Source organism: Neomonachus schauinslandi, chromosome 6, assembly GCF_002201575.2.
Source record: "Neomonachus schauinslandi chromosome 6, ASM220157v2, whole genome shotgun sequence".
NCBI classification, from domain to species: Eukaryota; Metazoa; Chordata; class Mammalia; order Carnivora; family Phocidae; genus Neomonachus; species Neomonachus schauinslandi.
The window spans coordinates 97701664-97718478 of record NC_058408.1 but is presented as its reverse complement, the minus strand read 5'-3'; the positions used below and the strand labels follow the sequence as shown (position 1 = coordinate 97718478).

The 16815-nt window shown below is 36.7% G+C and overlaps 1 protein-coding gene across 1 annotated transcript in view; it reads right to left on the bottom strand.

Moving 5' to 3' along the window:
• TET1 (tet methylcytosine dioxygenase 1) overlaps positions 1-16815 on the bottom strand; it is a 128899-nt gene that overhangs the window by 39729 nt on the left and 72355 nt on the right. The window contains 4 exon segments of the mRNA XM_021699977.1: positions 5908-6001; positions 6564-6654; positions 10765-13025; positions 13027-13085. Of these exon segments, the coding sequence (XP_021555652.1) occupies positions 5908-6001; positions 6564-6654; positions 10765-13025; positions 13027-13085 (2505 nt within the window).

Here is a 16815-nt window from a genome sequence, read left to right as displayed (position 1 = left end):
TAGGGAGAGCCAGCTGCCACATCGAAGGATATTTTTACCCTTTGATACTTAATGGACAGGCAAGAAAGTAAAGGATTCAGAATTATTTAACAGATATAGATTAATGAACCTATGTCAACTATCAATGCCAGATATTGGGAACCAATCTCTGCTATTTATTTCAGCAAATGTGCAAGGTACTATGTAAGGGCAAGATACAAAAAAATGAAGCACAACAATACTATCCTGTGGAGAAGCATGTAAGTGGAGGGAAAAAGCAAGAAAAAAAAATTTTTTTAAGGTTATTTATTTATTTGAGAGAGAGAGAGAGAGAGCATGGTCAAGTGTGAGCAGGGAGAGGACTAGAGGGAGAGGAGAGAGAAAATCCCCAAGCAGACAAAGCACAGAGCCCGACACAGGGCTGCATCCCACGACCCATGAGATCATGACCTGAGCCAAAACCAAGAGTCAGAACCTTAACTGACTGAGCCACCCAGGTGCTCCCCAAAGCAAGAAAAATTGCCACAAAAGTCAGGATGGGAAGTTCTTAGGGCTTCTGGGAATCTAAGAATGCTCTATTTTTGACCTGGGTAGTTGCTTCATTAGTATTTTCTTTATAATTATAGTCAAACCATACATTTATATTTTATGAACTTTTCTGCTGATAATGTCTGTTGACATAATGAAAAAGGTTAATAATAGCATTATTTTGTGAATAAAGATCCACAAAGGACTTACTCTTTAGAAAAAAATAGGACTAAGTCAGATAGATTAGATATATTACATATTAAATATTTGATACTGTTTTTTTTTTTTTTTTTGAAGATTTTATGTATTTATTTGAGAGCAAGAAAGAGTGAGAGAGAGCTGAGCAGAGAGCATGACGGGGGGTCCAACCCCAGGACCCCGGTATCATGTATGACCGGAGCCAAAGGCAGACAGTCAACCAACTGTACCACCCAGGTGCCCCAAGTATTAGATACACTGGACAAGGCTGAGATAGATATATTTTATGATGCTAATGTAGTGTCTTTAACATATTGATATTTTTAGTGAAGAAGAGAGATGGAATATTGTGTTAGGCATCTCCAAGATGTTCCCAGTGACCGCCACCACCTGGTATTTACACCCTTGCATAGAACTTCCTACACCGGGGGCGCCTGGGTGGCTCAGTTGGTTAAGTGTCTGCCTTCGGCTCAAGTCATGACCCTGGAGTCCTGGGATGGGGATAGAGGCAGGGAGCCTGCTTCTCCTTCTGCCTGCCACTCTGCCTGCTTGTGTTCTCTCTCTCTCTGACAAATAAATAAAGAAAAATCTTAAAAAAAAAAAAAAGAACTAACTACACTGAATAGGACTCCCTTGTGTAGCAACTTCCAAGGCTAATGTCATAAAAGACATTGTAGTCTCTTCCTTGTTATCACTGATTGACTCACTACGGGGAAAACTAAGTTGCCATGACATGAGGAAATACTTAAGAAGTCCTATGGTAAGAACATGGGGCTTCTAGCAAACAGCCATCAAGGAAAAGCCTCCTGCAAATGACCCGTCCAGCTCCACTCCATACTCTGCAGTCAAATTTTTCAGATGACTGCAAGCTCATGCAAGACCCTCTTCCAGAAGCACTCTATTAAGCTACTCCTAGATTCTCGACTTTTTTTTTTTCAAGTAGGCTCCATGCCCAATTTGGGCTTGAACGCATGACCCTGAGCTTAAGTCGCATGCACAGGTGCCTGGGTGGCTCAGTTGGTTAAGCAACGGATTCTCAATTTCTCTTGATTTTTGCTCAGGTTGTGAGATTAAGCCTTGATCTGGCTCTGCACTCAGCGGGGAGTCTACTTGAGGTTCTTTCCCTCTGCGCCCCCCAAACCCCGCCTGTTCCCATGCTCTCTCTCATTCTCTCACTCTCTCAAATAAATAAATCTTAAAAAAAAAAAAAAAAAAAAGTCACATACTCTACTGCCTGAGCCAGCCAGGTGCCCCAGCTCTCAGATTCTTGACCCACAAAAACCCTATGAGATAATAAATGTTTACTGTTTGAAGCTACTAAATTTGAATACTTGTTAAGCAGCAACAGATAACTAATAGATTGTCAGTTAATTCCTTAGAATGCTCTTTATAAAACATAAACCAGATAGAGAACATCTCCCTAACTAAAATGCTTCAAGGCTTCATGTTCATGGACTAAAACCTAAACTCCATGCTATGGTGTATAAATTCATTCATGCTCTTGCTTCTGCTTATACATTTTTACCCTCACCTGGTTCCATTCTCCACCTACTTAAAATCACTGGACGCCTCTGAGATTATTAAAGAATATACTCTCTTCTTTTACCTTTGTATTTGCTGTTTTCTCTGCTTAGGAATGCTCTTCCCTGCATTCTTGAGAGTATTCTTTGCATACTTGGCTCTTTTTTGTCACTCAGTTCTCAGCTTAAATGTTCCCTCCCCAGAGAGGCCTTCCCTGATGACCTGATCATGAGAACGCTCTGGAAAATTCCCACTAAACAGAGGAACAAGATAAGGTTAGGCCATATTTAAAGCCACATAAAACTGGAGTTAGCCTGTTTGACTAATTGCATTAAATGAAAAGAAAGAAATTAATATAAAATTTGGAAAGGAGAATACAAATTTGTCACTATAGATTACACAAGTGTACTTCTGATACACAAGAAAAATAAACTGGAAAAACAAGAAACATGTAAACTCTAGAAACAAAACATTAAAACTGGCTCAGTTGGCGGAGCATGACTCTTGATCTCGGGGTTGGGGTTCTCTACACGTTGAGTGTAGAGATTCTTTAAAAAAAAAAAAAATCAAAATACCTCTGAAGGACAAAAGAAGGCATTAGCTAATAGAGAGGTATACTACCTAGGATAGAAAGACTAAACATCAAAGAGAAGTAAATTCCCCAAATTTTCTGTGCAATATGGTTCCAATAATAATACCAATAGGACTTTATTCTTGCAATTAGACAATTATTAACTCATGGAAAGATAAACAAGGCAAGAAAAGTCAAGAAATTTCTGAAGAATTGAAATAAGGAATTAGCTCTATCAGATACAAAAACCTAAATAATTAGAGTAATTTGATGCTTTACAGGAGACACAACATTGGGATAACAGAACTGAAAATCTACTAACATAAACAAATACAAATCAGTGGAGAAAAGATGGATAATTAAGTAAGTGGTGTCGGATGGCAGGGTAGTCATCTGAAAAAAATATAAGTTGTTACCAATATTCTACACACACAAAATGAATAAAATAAATGCAGAAAAATGAAATTAAAATACAACAAAAAGAAAATGGAAGATTTATAAGCTAGAAGTGCTAGATTTTTCTAATTAAGACACAATATACTAAAATCATTAAAGAACAGATGAAAAATATTTTTCATCTATAAAATATTTCCCCAACTTTAAAAAAATATTTTAAATATAAAACTTCATTTAAAAAATCTGAATGTTAAAAACAATGACAAACTGTGGAAATCCATCTGCAACTTTTATCACAAATGTCAATTTTCTAAAGAGGCTCCCATAAAATCAATGGAAGACTATTAATCCATAGAAAAATGGGCAATCTGTACATTATTTCCTACTTTAAAATGCTTTGGAATCAACCGTATTTCTTTTGCAAAAGAGTAAACAAAACAAAAAATAAACATCACTGGCGATTGTTTAGAGATATCTTCACCCAAGCTATTACACATAGAGGCTGACTGATATGAGTGTTTTGTGGGGACTAAGAAAAGGATGTACTTTCATAGCTGAGTTAACACAGTGTGGAAAGCAGTGCATGATAAGACAAGAGATTGATCCATGAAATGAGGAAACAATAGTTCAAAACTAGTTGCGGAGCATTTTGAAGAAATTTCATTTAGCTCTTGAGAGGCAAGGTGACCCCAGCAAATATATGTGTTCCTGGAGGGTAAAGTAAACGGTAGCCAGCAAGCCTAGTCTCAAACTGGCTGATAGAACTCTGGGCCAGTTTCTTTCTTTCCATCTACAAAATGAAATGACTGGTAGATCTTAATTCATGTTTGCATCCCCACTATCTGGCCTAGGGCCTGGCAATCAATAGAAAGTAGACAACAAGCACAAATTTCTTCACTTATTTTTCTTGTTCTGAAATGGGTTTTTTTCTGTTGTTGTTGTTCTAAAATTCACACATTTTAACAAATTGAAGGCAGTTTATCTTAGTTGGTAATTGATTCTATTTCATATAATAGAAAACCCGCAAATCACTGGTTTTAAAAAAGTAAAAAAAAAATTGTTTCTCTCCCATGTTAAATAAATTCAGATTTAAGAAGGGCTGAGGTTGGTATGGCAGTTCTACTGGTATCACCAAGAATTTGGGCTCCTATATTTCTTCCCACTATCCTAGTACGTAGCTTCCACTATCACGTCAATTTAGGCTTCCAGATGGCTGCTGGAGCTCCAGCCATTAAATCTATGTTCTATAAATGTTGAGTGAAAGGAGACAGACACAAAAGAGCATATACTATATGATTCTAGTTATATGAAGTTCATTAAAAAACAAAAACAAATGTTATGGAGATAAATGTCAAAATAGTAGTAATCATTATATGGAATCACTGGCTGAGAGGGGCCATGAGGGAGCCTTCTGGGTGCCTAAAATGATTATATCATTATCCAGATAGTGTTATACACATGAAGAAGAACCTCAATAGATACATTTAGGATTTGTGCACTTGACTATATGTAAGATAACTAAACAAGGGAAATCCCAGATCTCTGAGCTTGTGTGTATTTTGACAAGACTAGACTTCAATCTATCTCCAGACAGACTGAAGAAATGAGGCATTCTAAAGTATTCAGTGTTCAGAGTGCAGCTCTTGTGCTTGTAACTGCTGTCACCTCCCAAAGTTGGAAAAGTAACTAGGACAAATAGTCTACTACTAGAGTAGCTACGGGTGTGGCAATTGTCTTGCTTTAGGAATACCCGAGTTTAAATCCTACCTCTGGCGGAAAAAAAAAAAAAAATCCTACCTCTGTTTTGCATTTGTTTTTCTCCAGAAGATGTATGAAAATAGTGACCTTTACCTTATTCAAAATCATAATGGAGTCCTTGTGTGAGGATTTATGAGGCAATGTATATCAAGTTCTTAACATAGTGCCTGATACGTAATAAAAGATAGTTGCTATTATTTTATTACCATTGTTGCCATCATCATCATTAAAAACTTTTTTTTTTTACATCATCATCATTATTAACAAATGATGGAACAGGGATCTCAAATGATTCTATGGTCAAAAATTCCAAATCAACTCGTTAATATCCTTGTGTGGATATGAACATCCTATTGAATATATACATTTGGCTATGAACTTGGTTTTCACTTGAGAACTTCCTAAAGAAGCTGAATGCAGCCTTCTTATGGTTCTGCATGTTTAGAAAACTCCAAGTAGGAAAAAAAAAAAAGAAAGAAAGAAAGAAAGAAAAGAAAACTCCAAGTAGTCATGGGAACAGTTTTGGGAGTATGTCATAAAAAATTTAGTTTTGCTTTCAGAATCGTATGACCCTCATTAAGGTGGTCCTATGGATAATGACTTGGGAAATAATCACAAAATACAGAGACACAGAAAAGCTATAAAACAGTATGAACAGTTCAGTACCATTTATTTATGCTATCCTGTTATAACTGCATTAAAAGATCTTAAAAAGTACACAAGAAACTGGTAAAAGTGGTGACCTTGGGGAGATGAAGATCACTTGGTAATAATTGTGAACTTTTGCTCATTTAACATAAAAAGCCCAGGCTAAGATAAATCATTTCCTTATTATTTCCCAGGGAATAATGAGAGTTGATACTTTTCTAATCCACATTTTCAGGGAAAATAACTTGATTAATTTTGTATGTGGAATAAATTCATTTTTGAAAAAAGCATAAGTACAAAATACTTACCCACTTAGCAATTGGACACCCGTGAGAGCTTTTTCCTTCTTTTCCCGTATACACTACAATTTCTATCCTTACTGCGTTTCCTTTTTGACCATACCTGAGTACAAAACACAGTGGAGGGAAAATAATTGCAATTAATGGCGATATACCCTTTTAACATCTTAAGGTACAGAAGATATAGATTTACAGAAGTACAGAAACCCAACACCCCAATTGGTAAAATTTACATTTGTTAAAAATTTACTTTTGTGTGGCAAATATTTTTATTTGTTATCCCATTCTGTTTACTTATCCTTAAAGATCACTCATTTAAAAAATGGACTGGCTCCAAGACAAGCTTAAGGGATGTGAATGCAGTGTTGTTGGAGGTAATTTTAACTATTTCTACCATTATACAATGATATCAAAATAAGTATTTCTGGATTTAACAAAGACAGCCTTGCTTTGTGAGTGTCTTGTTGAGTGCCCAAAGGCTCACGTGATGAACGACTTAGCAGGGACACCAGGACACTATTCTTTTCCTGGGCCCTAAGAAACATCCGAATTATACTCCTGAAGGCTTTCCATTCACTTCTCATTTGTTCCCAGAGATAAGTCTCTCTGCATTGAGTCAGGTGCACAATAATGAATGATTTTAACAGGGAAGGATATTTCCTCACCTATTCTCCATGATTTCCCTGACAGCAGCAACACTTGGTCCTGCCCCAAGGTGTGTATAATATGGGCCTTTGTCTTTTTGTATAACTCGATCTGTGGAAGGAATAAGATTATTAGACCCAAAGCTATACAGAATTGCACAGGGGCATGGAGGAGCTATTTTTATTAATTCTTTTTTTTCTTTTTCAATTCAGAACAATTTATCCTGACAAGGTTTTGGTAAACTTTAATAATTAAAGTCTAGGACAATAGGCCCTAGAATTTAACTTGTTCCTTTCTTGCGGCTCCTAACTATCTCATTCTTCCTCTAAGCATCAGAGGAGGAAAACAAAAAATTTTAAGATGTGGGTCATATTTATTCTCCTATCTCCTGCTTTAAAAGAAATCTTTTAATAATTGAGGTGCAAAATTAGAAGTTTTCTAAGAGCAATACATCTTTAAAAGCTTGGCCTCAGAATCCTATTAAAATTGAGCCTCAGCAATTGCACTGCTAAGAGTTTATCTACTATACGCTCACATAATTATATATTTCTAATGCAAAGGTACACAGGAATGTTACTTGTCACAATTATTTGTAATATCAAAAAAGAAAGAGAGAGAAACACACTTAGCATCTGTCACTAAATGCTAGGGTGAATAAATTAAGGGATGTTTATATAGAGGAAAACAATAAAACTATTAAACTAATATTTACAAACACTGGGCGCCTGGGTGGCTCAGTCGGTTAAGGGTCTGCCTTCAGTTCAGGTCATGATCTCGGATCCTGAAATAGAGCCCAGGTCAGGCTCCCTGCTCCGTTTCCTGGCTCTACCTTTGCCCCCACCCCCTGCTCGTACTCTCTCAAATAAATAAATAAAATAGCTTAAAAAAGAACCCAATATTTACAAACATGGAAAAACCTGAGATCTCATTAAATTTTTAACAAAGCGAATTGCAAAAATAGTGTATTTTAAAAGACTTAAATTTTCTAAAACTGCAAGCAAAATGAAAATAAGTAATAACATTAATTCATATAAAAAACTCTAACAGAGGTTTTATCTTTAGAGAATGGTACTGCAAGAAGACATTTGCATCATATTTCTCTATTATTTGAAATTTTATTTTTGAAATTTATCGTTATCATTTAAAGATTTTAATTTTAAGCAATTTCTACAACCAATGTGGAGCTTGAAATTACAATCCTGAGATCAAGAGTCACATGCTCTACCAACTGAGCCAGCCAGGAGCCCCTGTATTATTTGAAATCTTATGTCTGTGAATTACATATTTCTCAAAAACAGTATTCTTAACTTGGCCTCTTAGAATCATGTCTAACTAGAATAGCTGAGTAATGTATTTCTGGCCATGGTGCACCTATAGCAAAAGGTCATTATTTAATCATTTTCATTGGATATCAGATAAAATATAGGATTACTCCTGTGGCTTCCTAAGATACATTGAACAAATTTTAACTTATTACTGATGAACTAGAGCAATGGTTCTTAACCAGGGGCGATCTTTCCTGAGTGGACATTTGGCGAACATTTTTGGTTGTTACAACTGGGCAGGTGTGTGTGTGTGTGTGTATTACTGGAATCTGGTGGGTAGAGGCCATGGATGCCCCTTAACAGGCTAGGATGCAGAGGACAGCTCCCCTACATCAAAGAATTATCCTATCTAAAATGCCAATAGTGCTCAAATTGAGGAAACATGATCCAGAGGTTAATCACTCTTAGTTTGCTATAACACAATACTTCCATGGAAAACTTTTTTTTTTTAAATTAAAGATTGTATTTATTTTATTTTAGAGAGCGAGAGAGAGTGAGTGTGCAGGAGGAGGGGCAGAGGGAGAGAATCTCAAGTGGACTTCAGATCAAGACCTGAGCCGGACACTTAACCGACTGAGCCATCCAGGTGCCCTCCATGGAAATCTTTTACTCTTAGATATGATTGTTCCACGGATGATTTCTGAGTGGGTCTGCTTTTTTGTTTTGTTGTTTTAAAGTAGGCTCCATTCCCAGCGTGGAGCCCAATGTGGGGCTTGAACTCATGACTGCAATTCAAGACCTAAGCTGAAATAGTCGGATGCTTAACTGACTGAGCCACCCAGGCATCCCTGCTTTTTTGTTTTTCTTAAGTTCCCATTTTTACACAATGAGCACAATAACCTCACATGTAATGATTATAGAAACACATGTGACAATGTATAAAACAATCACAAGTCCACTGCAGATGCTCAATAAACTTTAAATGCCTAGGTGTCTCAACTCCTACAGGGTGACGAGTTACAATGTAATGTATAAGGAAAGAGTCTTGAAACTAGACATTCTACTGACATTATGCACACAGTAAAATTAGACTAGCTCAGATATATACATTTTAATGGCATTTTAAATTTGAGATTTTTTTTCCATTTGTAATGATATTCAGAAAAATACTGCCCCCTTCTTAATTCAGATTTTCAAAACAAGAGGAAGGAGGCTATAAACATAGGCTCTGAAGTTGAGACTCCTGTCTTTGAATTCCAGGTTAATCATTTACTAGTTGTGCCCCCTCCTATGACTTAGTTTCCTCACTTGTAAAATGGAGATAACTCATCCTCCCTTTGTAGGCATGTGATGAATATAACAAGTCAAGGTCGTGGTACAGTATCAGACTTGCAGTAAAAGATCTGGAACAGAAGTCATCATTACTATACTCTTCTGTCCCTGCTCCAAGAACCTCTCATTCTCCCAATTCAACCCCACTCAGCACTGTCACCCTTTTCAGATTATGAGATCCTTCTAAAAAGAGCCTATCCCCGGGGCCTGGCACATGGTAGGCTGTCAAAACTGTGCTGAATGATGAGTGGAGAAATGGAAGGCGTGACTTCAGAGTATCAAATGTACTTTAGATAATCAAGAGCAAAAAGTCATTGCTACACTTCACTATTTCTTCTATTGTGGTTTAAAAAAAATAAAAATAAAAATGATATAGTTTATCCTTCCAAACAATCATTTACCCATTCCGGAATGTACTAATGAACACCTACTTCAGGCAAAACAAATTTCCTTTGTTCAGGGTGAATCTTAAATCTTTGTGATTTGGGGCTATATTTTAAGATTTTTTTTTAAATAAGACTTTTAATAATTAAACCTATTTGGGTTCAAAATAGGTTATTGCACAAATTCTGTCCTCATAAGTTGTATAAAAGCTGAAATAATGAGGGCATCAAGCAGCCTATGAAACTTTAATGACACAATCTATTTAATCTCTCTAATAACAGCTACATTTGAGTAAATTAATTCTTCTTTTATTTGATCACTTACATGAAATTTGACCATAGACAGTGAATAATCACTACAGGGTTCAAATTCAGCTTTCATGTATTTCAAATACTGAGCGACTTTCTCATAAGGCCTGCCTAAGAATCATTAGTCCAGCAAGATTTTCTCAGGGCTTTTAATACACTGATAAAAATTCTAATTATTAGTTCCTGGATGTTCTCTTTCAATGACTCCTAAGGCACAAAATATATATCATTTATAAATTGCTCCATAAATCAGCTATTTGCACATACTATTTGTTTTTTTATAGGCAATCAATATCATACAACAATTTCATATTTTAAAATTTCAAAAGGTTTACAAATTCTTCAATGACCAAGACTGGATTTTCATTTATAGGGACATTCTTTGTATCGCAGAGCAGAAAAGCACCAGGCATTGAAAAAGAAACAAACCCGTTCCGGTTCTTGAATGGGGTGGCAATTACAGATACTTTTTATAGTTATTTGTTAAGCTGCACGTATGTTTTACATTCTGTGTATGTATATCTCACAATACAACATATTTCTTAAACAAAATGCTTATAGGTTGAAATACTTTTAAATATAGGAAGAATAAACCCTAATAGAGTATTAAAGGAATTCATTCTTACAATATGTACAATAAATAACTTAGGAGACATTTAGCCAAGAGAAATCAACAAATTTTCCACTTGAGAAAGTTTCCAAATTATGAATTAAAAATTTCCCAATTATTTGAGCATAATCAATAGAGGTCCAACAGAAAAACAGGTATAGAATTCAGTCCATTTTCACCAGTATACGAATGGGGCAAAAATGCCACATATAAAAGATAACCCAAAATTTGATATGGTCATGACAAGGCAAAATGGAAGTAAACAAAGAAACACACACACACACACACACACATGCACTCAGGCACACATGCACACACTTACCAAGACAGTTGCAGGTTGGCAATTCAGAATCTTTTGTTGTGGACACCAGGTTTTTTGTAGGATTGGTAAAGAAGTTCATGGCATAATCATTAAAACTTTTCTGTGCACTGTCTACTGGGGAAAATTCCGAAGCTCCAACAGTAGATGAACAGATGTCCTCTTCACTCTTGGTAGAAACCACTGTAATCCCACCTGAACATACTACATCGACATTCCTGAGAATTTGTGCTGGGTCTGGTAAGGGGGTTTCATGAGAGATACCAGGCAATGGTGGCAGTTTCTGATGCATGAGTTGGTCTTTAACATCCCGTGGGAACTGTGTTTGGTCATCACTGGCCATGACATTAGCACACTGGTTAGTTGGAGGGGAGAGCTGGAGTAAAGGATGAGCTTTCTGATTGACATTCACTGTTGGCTGTACCTGAGAATTATCAACTTTTTCTGTAAACGCCTGTCCATTGGATTCTGTTTTTAACTGGCATAATGGGAGAGAATCCAACGGTTCAACCTTCATGTTTCTTTCCTGTGCTAATTCGGGATAATAGCGCTCAAATTTTATCTGAGTGAGTGGAGGAAATAATTTTTTGTGTTCTAATGCTGAACTCGTTTGAGTCAGTGGTTTCCATACTTTGGTTAGGGGAGGAATTTTTCCCAAGAGAATGGGAAAGTCGTGTGGACCAAACTGACCAAATCTTTGAAACTTAGATGCTATCCAAATGTCATGTAACTTACTATACTCATATGACAACTGTTCCTGCTTTTTCTGGTCATTTTCTTGACAACTTATGACTATAGGCTTCTTTTTCCGCCGATCTCTCGATGGGGTAGCTCTTGTCTTTTTCTGTGTTGTGTTCTTTTGCTTTGTCAATGATGAGCTATGATTATTTTGTACACTGGAAGGTGCTTTCTGTTGTACTGCGACCTTCTCCTGACTACATTTTTGCTGTACGTTATATGCAACAAGGCTTGTTGGTGTACTTTCAACCTTTTTGTCCTCTTGTTTTATGTAATTGAATTTAATTATTGATGCAAGTTGTGTTAACTGGGTTGCAACGTCTTCCTCTATTTTGCTGTGTATTGTATTTAGACACGACGGATCGTCTTTTAAGTCTATCTTTTTACTGTTGGCCAGGGACTGGTTACAGTATCCCAATTTATCACTAGATGGTGGCAAATGGTGCAAATTCTTAGCATTATCAAGAGTGATTCTACCTTGAGCAACATTTTTATTGGTGTCAATTTTAGGTGAATTTGAATTTGGTATGAAAAGAGATACCGAATTTGTGACTTTTGAATATTCCTGTGACTTTGTAGGTGACTGGTTAGCAGCTGAGCTGTTGTGTGACTTGGAAATGTTTTGGCCATTGAATACCACCGTGTCACATGAACTCTGCTTTTCCAAAGATGGATGGTGATGAAGGCTTTCTGGCTCCCCTTGTAAGTTTTGGTCTTGGAGGTCTTTTCTTACAGAATAGAGGATAGCTTTACAGCTATTAAGCAAACTCGCTGTTCTGTGTTCTGTTTCTTCATCCTTCTCTGACTTTGATGGTGAGGAATTTTCTGATGGGGCTTCTGACAGTTGGGTCAGAGCTTCTATGGCCACCACTTGTTCCAGTGTTAATCTCCTATCTTTCATTAGGGATAGAAGACTTGGTTGAACTGGAGATCCACCTTTCAGTTCTTTACTTGGTATATTTTCTAGAGATTTTGGTTCATCACTTTCATTGTGTGTACTAGTATGACTATTTAAGTGGAACGTTGCAGGATCTGGAAAAGACTTGCAGTTAAAGCCAGATTTCTGGAAGACTGAAACATTATTTCTCCCTTTGAGATGATCACAGCTCGTACTAGTGGCAATGGAACTCATGGCATTATGGTTGGCAGTGTCTTTCAGGAATTTATAGGACTTGTTTTCAAATGCCTTGCCAAATTCTTCAATATTGAATTTTTTAAAAGACACATTTGTTTCGGTTGGTAAATAGTGTACATTTTTAATGCCGTTTCTTACGGTTTGTGCAAACAATTTCTGAGGCTCAATTAAGTCAGTAAGTAGGACTTTTTTCCTGTCATCTTCAGAATTTTTTAATTTTTCAGCTTCTGTCACAATTGCCTTAAATTCGCCTTTGACATGATCGGTTAAATGTGATTTCTTGTGCTGCGTCCACTTCTCCACTTCAATACCTGTCATACTTTCTTCATTTTTAGCTACATTTTCGAGGGGAGGTGGGTTTAATTCCAATCTCTGTTCCCCCCCCATAGCTCCTCCTGTATTCCATGGATTCTGACTTGGGGCCATTTACTGGTTTGTTGACAAAATATGCCTACAAAACAAGCACAGAAATATCTCATATTATCTATGCAAATATTGGAATAAGAGCCACAGGAACTTTACGATTTAACATGAGTGAAATGTAAAGCCCCTGAAAAAAATATTACTTTTGCTTTTTACTTTTCTTTTTTTAAAGATTTTATTTATTTATTTGACAGAGAGATAGAGAGAGAGCACAAGTAGGCAGAGTGGCAGGCAGAGGGAGAGGGAGAGGGAGAAGCAGACTCCCTGCTGAGCAGGGAGCCGAACGTGGGGCTCGATCCCAGGACCCCAGGATCATGACCTGAGCCGAAGGCAGCGGCTTAAATGACTGAGCCACCCAGGCGCTCCTGCTTTTTACTTTTCAATAAAATACCAAAAGGGGTGTGTAGCGAAAAAGAAAAAAAATTAAAGTACAAATATCATTAACTCATACCTGTAAATATTTTGGTATACTTATTTGCTTTTCAAAATAATTTTTTTTTTTTTTTAGAGAGAGAGCAAGGAAGTGTAAGGGGGTGGGTGGCGGGGTTGTGAGGGGCAGAAGGAGAGAGAGAATCTTAAGCAGGCTCCATGCTCAGTGCAGAGCCCGATGCAGGTCCAATCTTATGACCCCGAGATCATGACCTGAGCCAAAATCAAGAGTCTGGACACTTAACTGACTAAGCCACCCAGGTGCCCCTCCAAATAAATCTTTAAAATATTTTTACACTGGTACCATTCGATGGGCAATATCTATTATCTTAATGCAAACTGTACTGAAATACAAAATACACACAGAAAAGTGAACAAATCCTAAGTATATAGCTTACTGAATTTTCATAAATGAACTCCCCAAGTGCCCAGATTCCAGCCAAGAAACTCCTGTATAGTCATCATTCCACTGCCAAAGGGTAACCATTATTTTGACATCTATCATAGATTTCTTTTGCTTATTTCCAAACTTTACATAGCTGACTTCCTTTCACTCAAAATTATACTTGTGATTCATCCATGTTGCAGTCCATTGATTCTTACTGTTGTACAGTAATTCACTGAATGAAAATACTACAATGTATTTACTGATTGTACCATAGATGGACATTTGAGTTATTTTTGGTTGTATACCAGTATAAATATTACTGTAATCTTGTGGTGAACATATAATATATACACATTGGGTGGAGTGGAAGTGCTGGGTTATCAAGTGTGTGTGTATGTGTATGTTAACTTTGGCTTTAGTAGACAGGCCAAAGAATTTTTTAAAGTGGTTATCAGCATACACTCCCACGAGTAATTATGATAGCTCTAACTGTTGCACATTCTTATTAGCAGTTAGTATTTTCTGTCTTTTCACTTACACCATTGTGTTTAGTGGGAATGATATAATTCCTTTAAAAAAAATTTTAGATGAAATGCCTACAAAATAAAATTAATCATTTTACCATTTAAAATCGTAAAATTCAGTGGTTTTTAAGCATATTTACAATGTTATGCAATAATCACCTCTATCTAATTCCAGAACATTTTTATCACCCCTAAAAGAAACCTGTACCTATTAAGCAATCACTCTCTATTTCCCCTACTAATCCCTATTTTAATTTTATTTTTTTATTTTTAATTTTTAAAATTTTTTTTAAAAGATTTTATTTATTTATTTGACAGAGAGAGTGAGAGAGCACAAGCCGGGGGGAGCAGTAGAGGGAGAGGGAGAAGCAGGCTCCCCACCAAGCAGGGAGCCCGATGCGGGACTCGATCCCAGGATCCTGGGATCACGACCTGAGCCAAAGTCAGACGCCCAACCATCTGAGCCACACAGGTGCCCCTAATCCCTATTTTTAAAACCCAACATATAAAAATAAATAAATAAATAAAACCCAACAGCTCATCTAAAATTACGACACAGGAATTGAGACAGTAGGGGCATTTCCAACTGCTGTCAGGAGCGAATATAAAGATAACCTCCACTCCTAATCTTTAGTATGGCTCTGGACATTCTATTCAATGCCTCAGGGAGAGAAAAATATAAGATTAGGAGACTTCCTATTGAATGAAGGTGATATACCTGAGTCTATAGAAAAACCAGGAGTACTGACTGAAAAACTAAATCAAAGTTCAGAATAGCTATAAAATATGTAAGCATTACCCAATTGTATAATTAAACATTAAACAATCTTTTCTTTCACATTAAACAATCTTAGTAGAAATAGGGGTGCCTGGGTGGCTCAGTCAGATAAGCGCCTGCCATCGGTTCAGGTCATGGTCCCAGGGTCCTGGGATCGAGCCCCACATCAGGCTCCCTGCTCAGCGGGGAGCCTGCTTCTCCCTCTCCCTCTGCTGCTCCCCCTGCTTGTGCTCTCTCTGTCAAATAAATAAACTCTTAAAAAAAAAAAAGCTTAGTAGAAATAAACTATATTTAATTTCTTGATCAGGGCACACAGGTTACACAGGTTATGTTTAGTTTGTCAAAATTTATCAAAATATACAATTATCATACATATACTTTCTATATGTATATTACATTTCTATAGTAACTTTAAAAAATTAATCTAAAAAAACTAAATTTCTTAACGTACAGGGTAATAAATTAACAGATAAACTTGAAAATATTTAACAATTTATTATTAAAATTATGGGATTTCTAAGCAGTGGAGAAAAGTATCAACTTCTTAAAAATGACAGGGGGATATTTGATCCCCATCTCATAATATGTACTATAAATTCCAGATATATTAATAATTTAAATACAAAAAATAAAATGTAGAAAGCAGGGAAAATATTCCCAAGCAAGAGTAAAAAATGAGAAGCCATAAAGGAAAAAAGTATTTTCAATACATATGATATGAACAATTTTTTTTTACGATTTTATTTATTTATTTGGCAGAGAAAGAGACAGCGAGAGAGGGAACACAAGCAGGGGGAGTGGGAGTGGGAGTGGGAGAAGCAGGCTCCCTTCCCACTGAGCAGGGAGCCCATTACGGGACTTGATCCCAGGGCCTTGGGACTACGACCCGAGCCAAAGGCAAATGCTTAACAAATGAGCCACCCAGGCGCCCCTATATGAACAATTTTTAAAGCAAAGTCACCATAACATAGTTCTTTGCAAACTGCTGATCACACTCTACAAGGTCCAATACCAATTTAGTGCTTTGTAACAAGTGCTTTTTCTTAATGGAATAGTACAGAAAAATACAAGTGCACTACATTTAATAAAAATAAGTATTACAATATAAATCTTTTTTCAAAATTTTTATTTATTTAAGAAATCTCTACACCCAGAGGTGCCTGGGTGGCTCAGTTGTTAAGCGTCTGCCTTCGGCTCAGGTCATGATCCCAGGGTCCTGGAATCAAGCCCCACATCGGGCAACCTGCTCGGCCGGAAGCCTGCTTCTCCCTCTCCCACTGCCCCCTGCTTGTGCTCCCTCTCTCGCTGTGTCTCTCTCTGTCAAATAAATAAATAAAATCTTAAAAAAAAAAAAGACATCTCTACACCCAATGTGGGGCTTGACCTCACAACCCAAGATCAAGAGTTGGATGCTTTTCTGACCTAGCCAGCAAGGCAACCCTACAATGTAACTCCTTTATGTAATGTGTTTGTATGTGTCTGTGCACTGAATCAGGATGTAAAATGTACTTATTTCTTCATATATATAGTTGTCAAAAACCGTAGGAGAAATACTGCCATTAAAAAAAAATAAAAAGTCAAAGGACAGTCTAGGAAAATATTCATACTACATGTAAATAGTTACTATTCTTGATGTAAA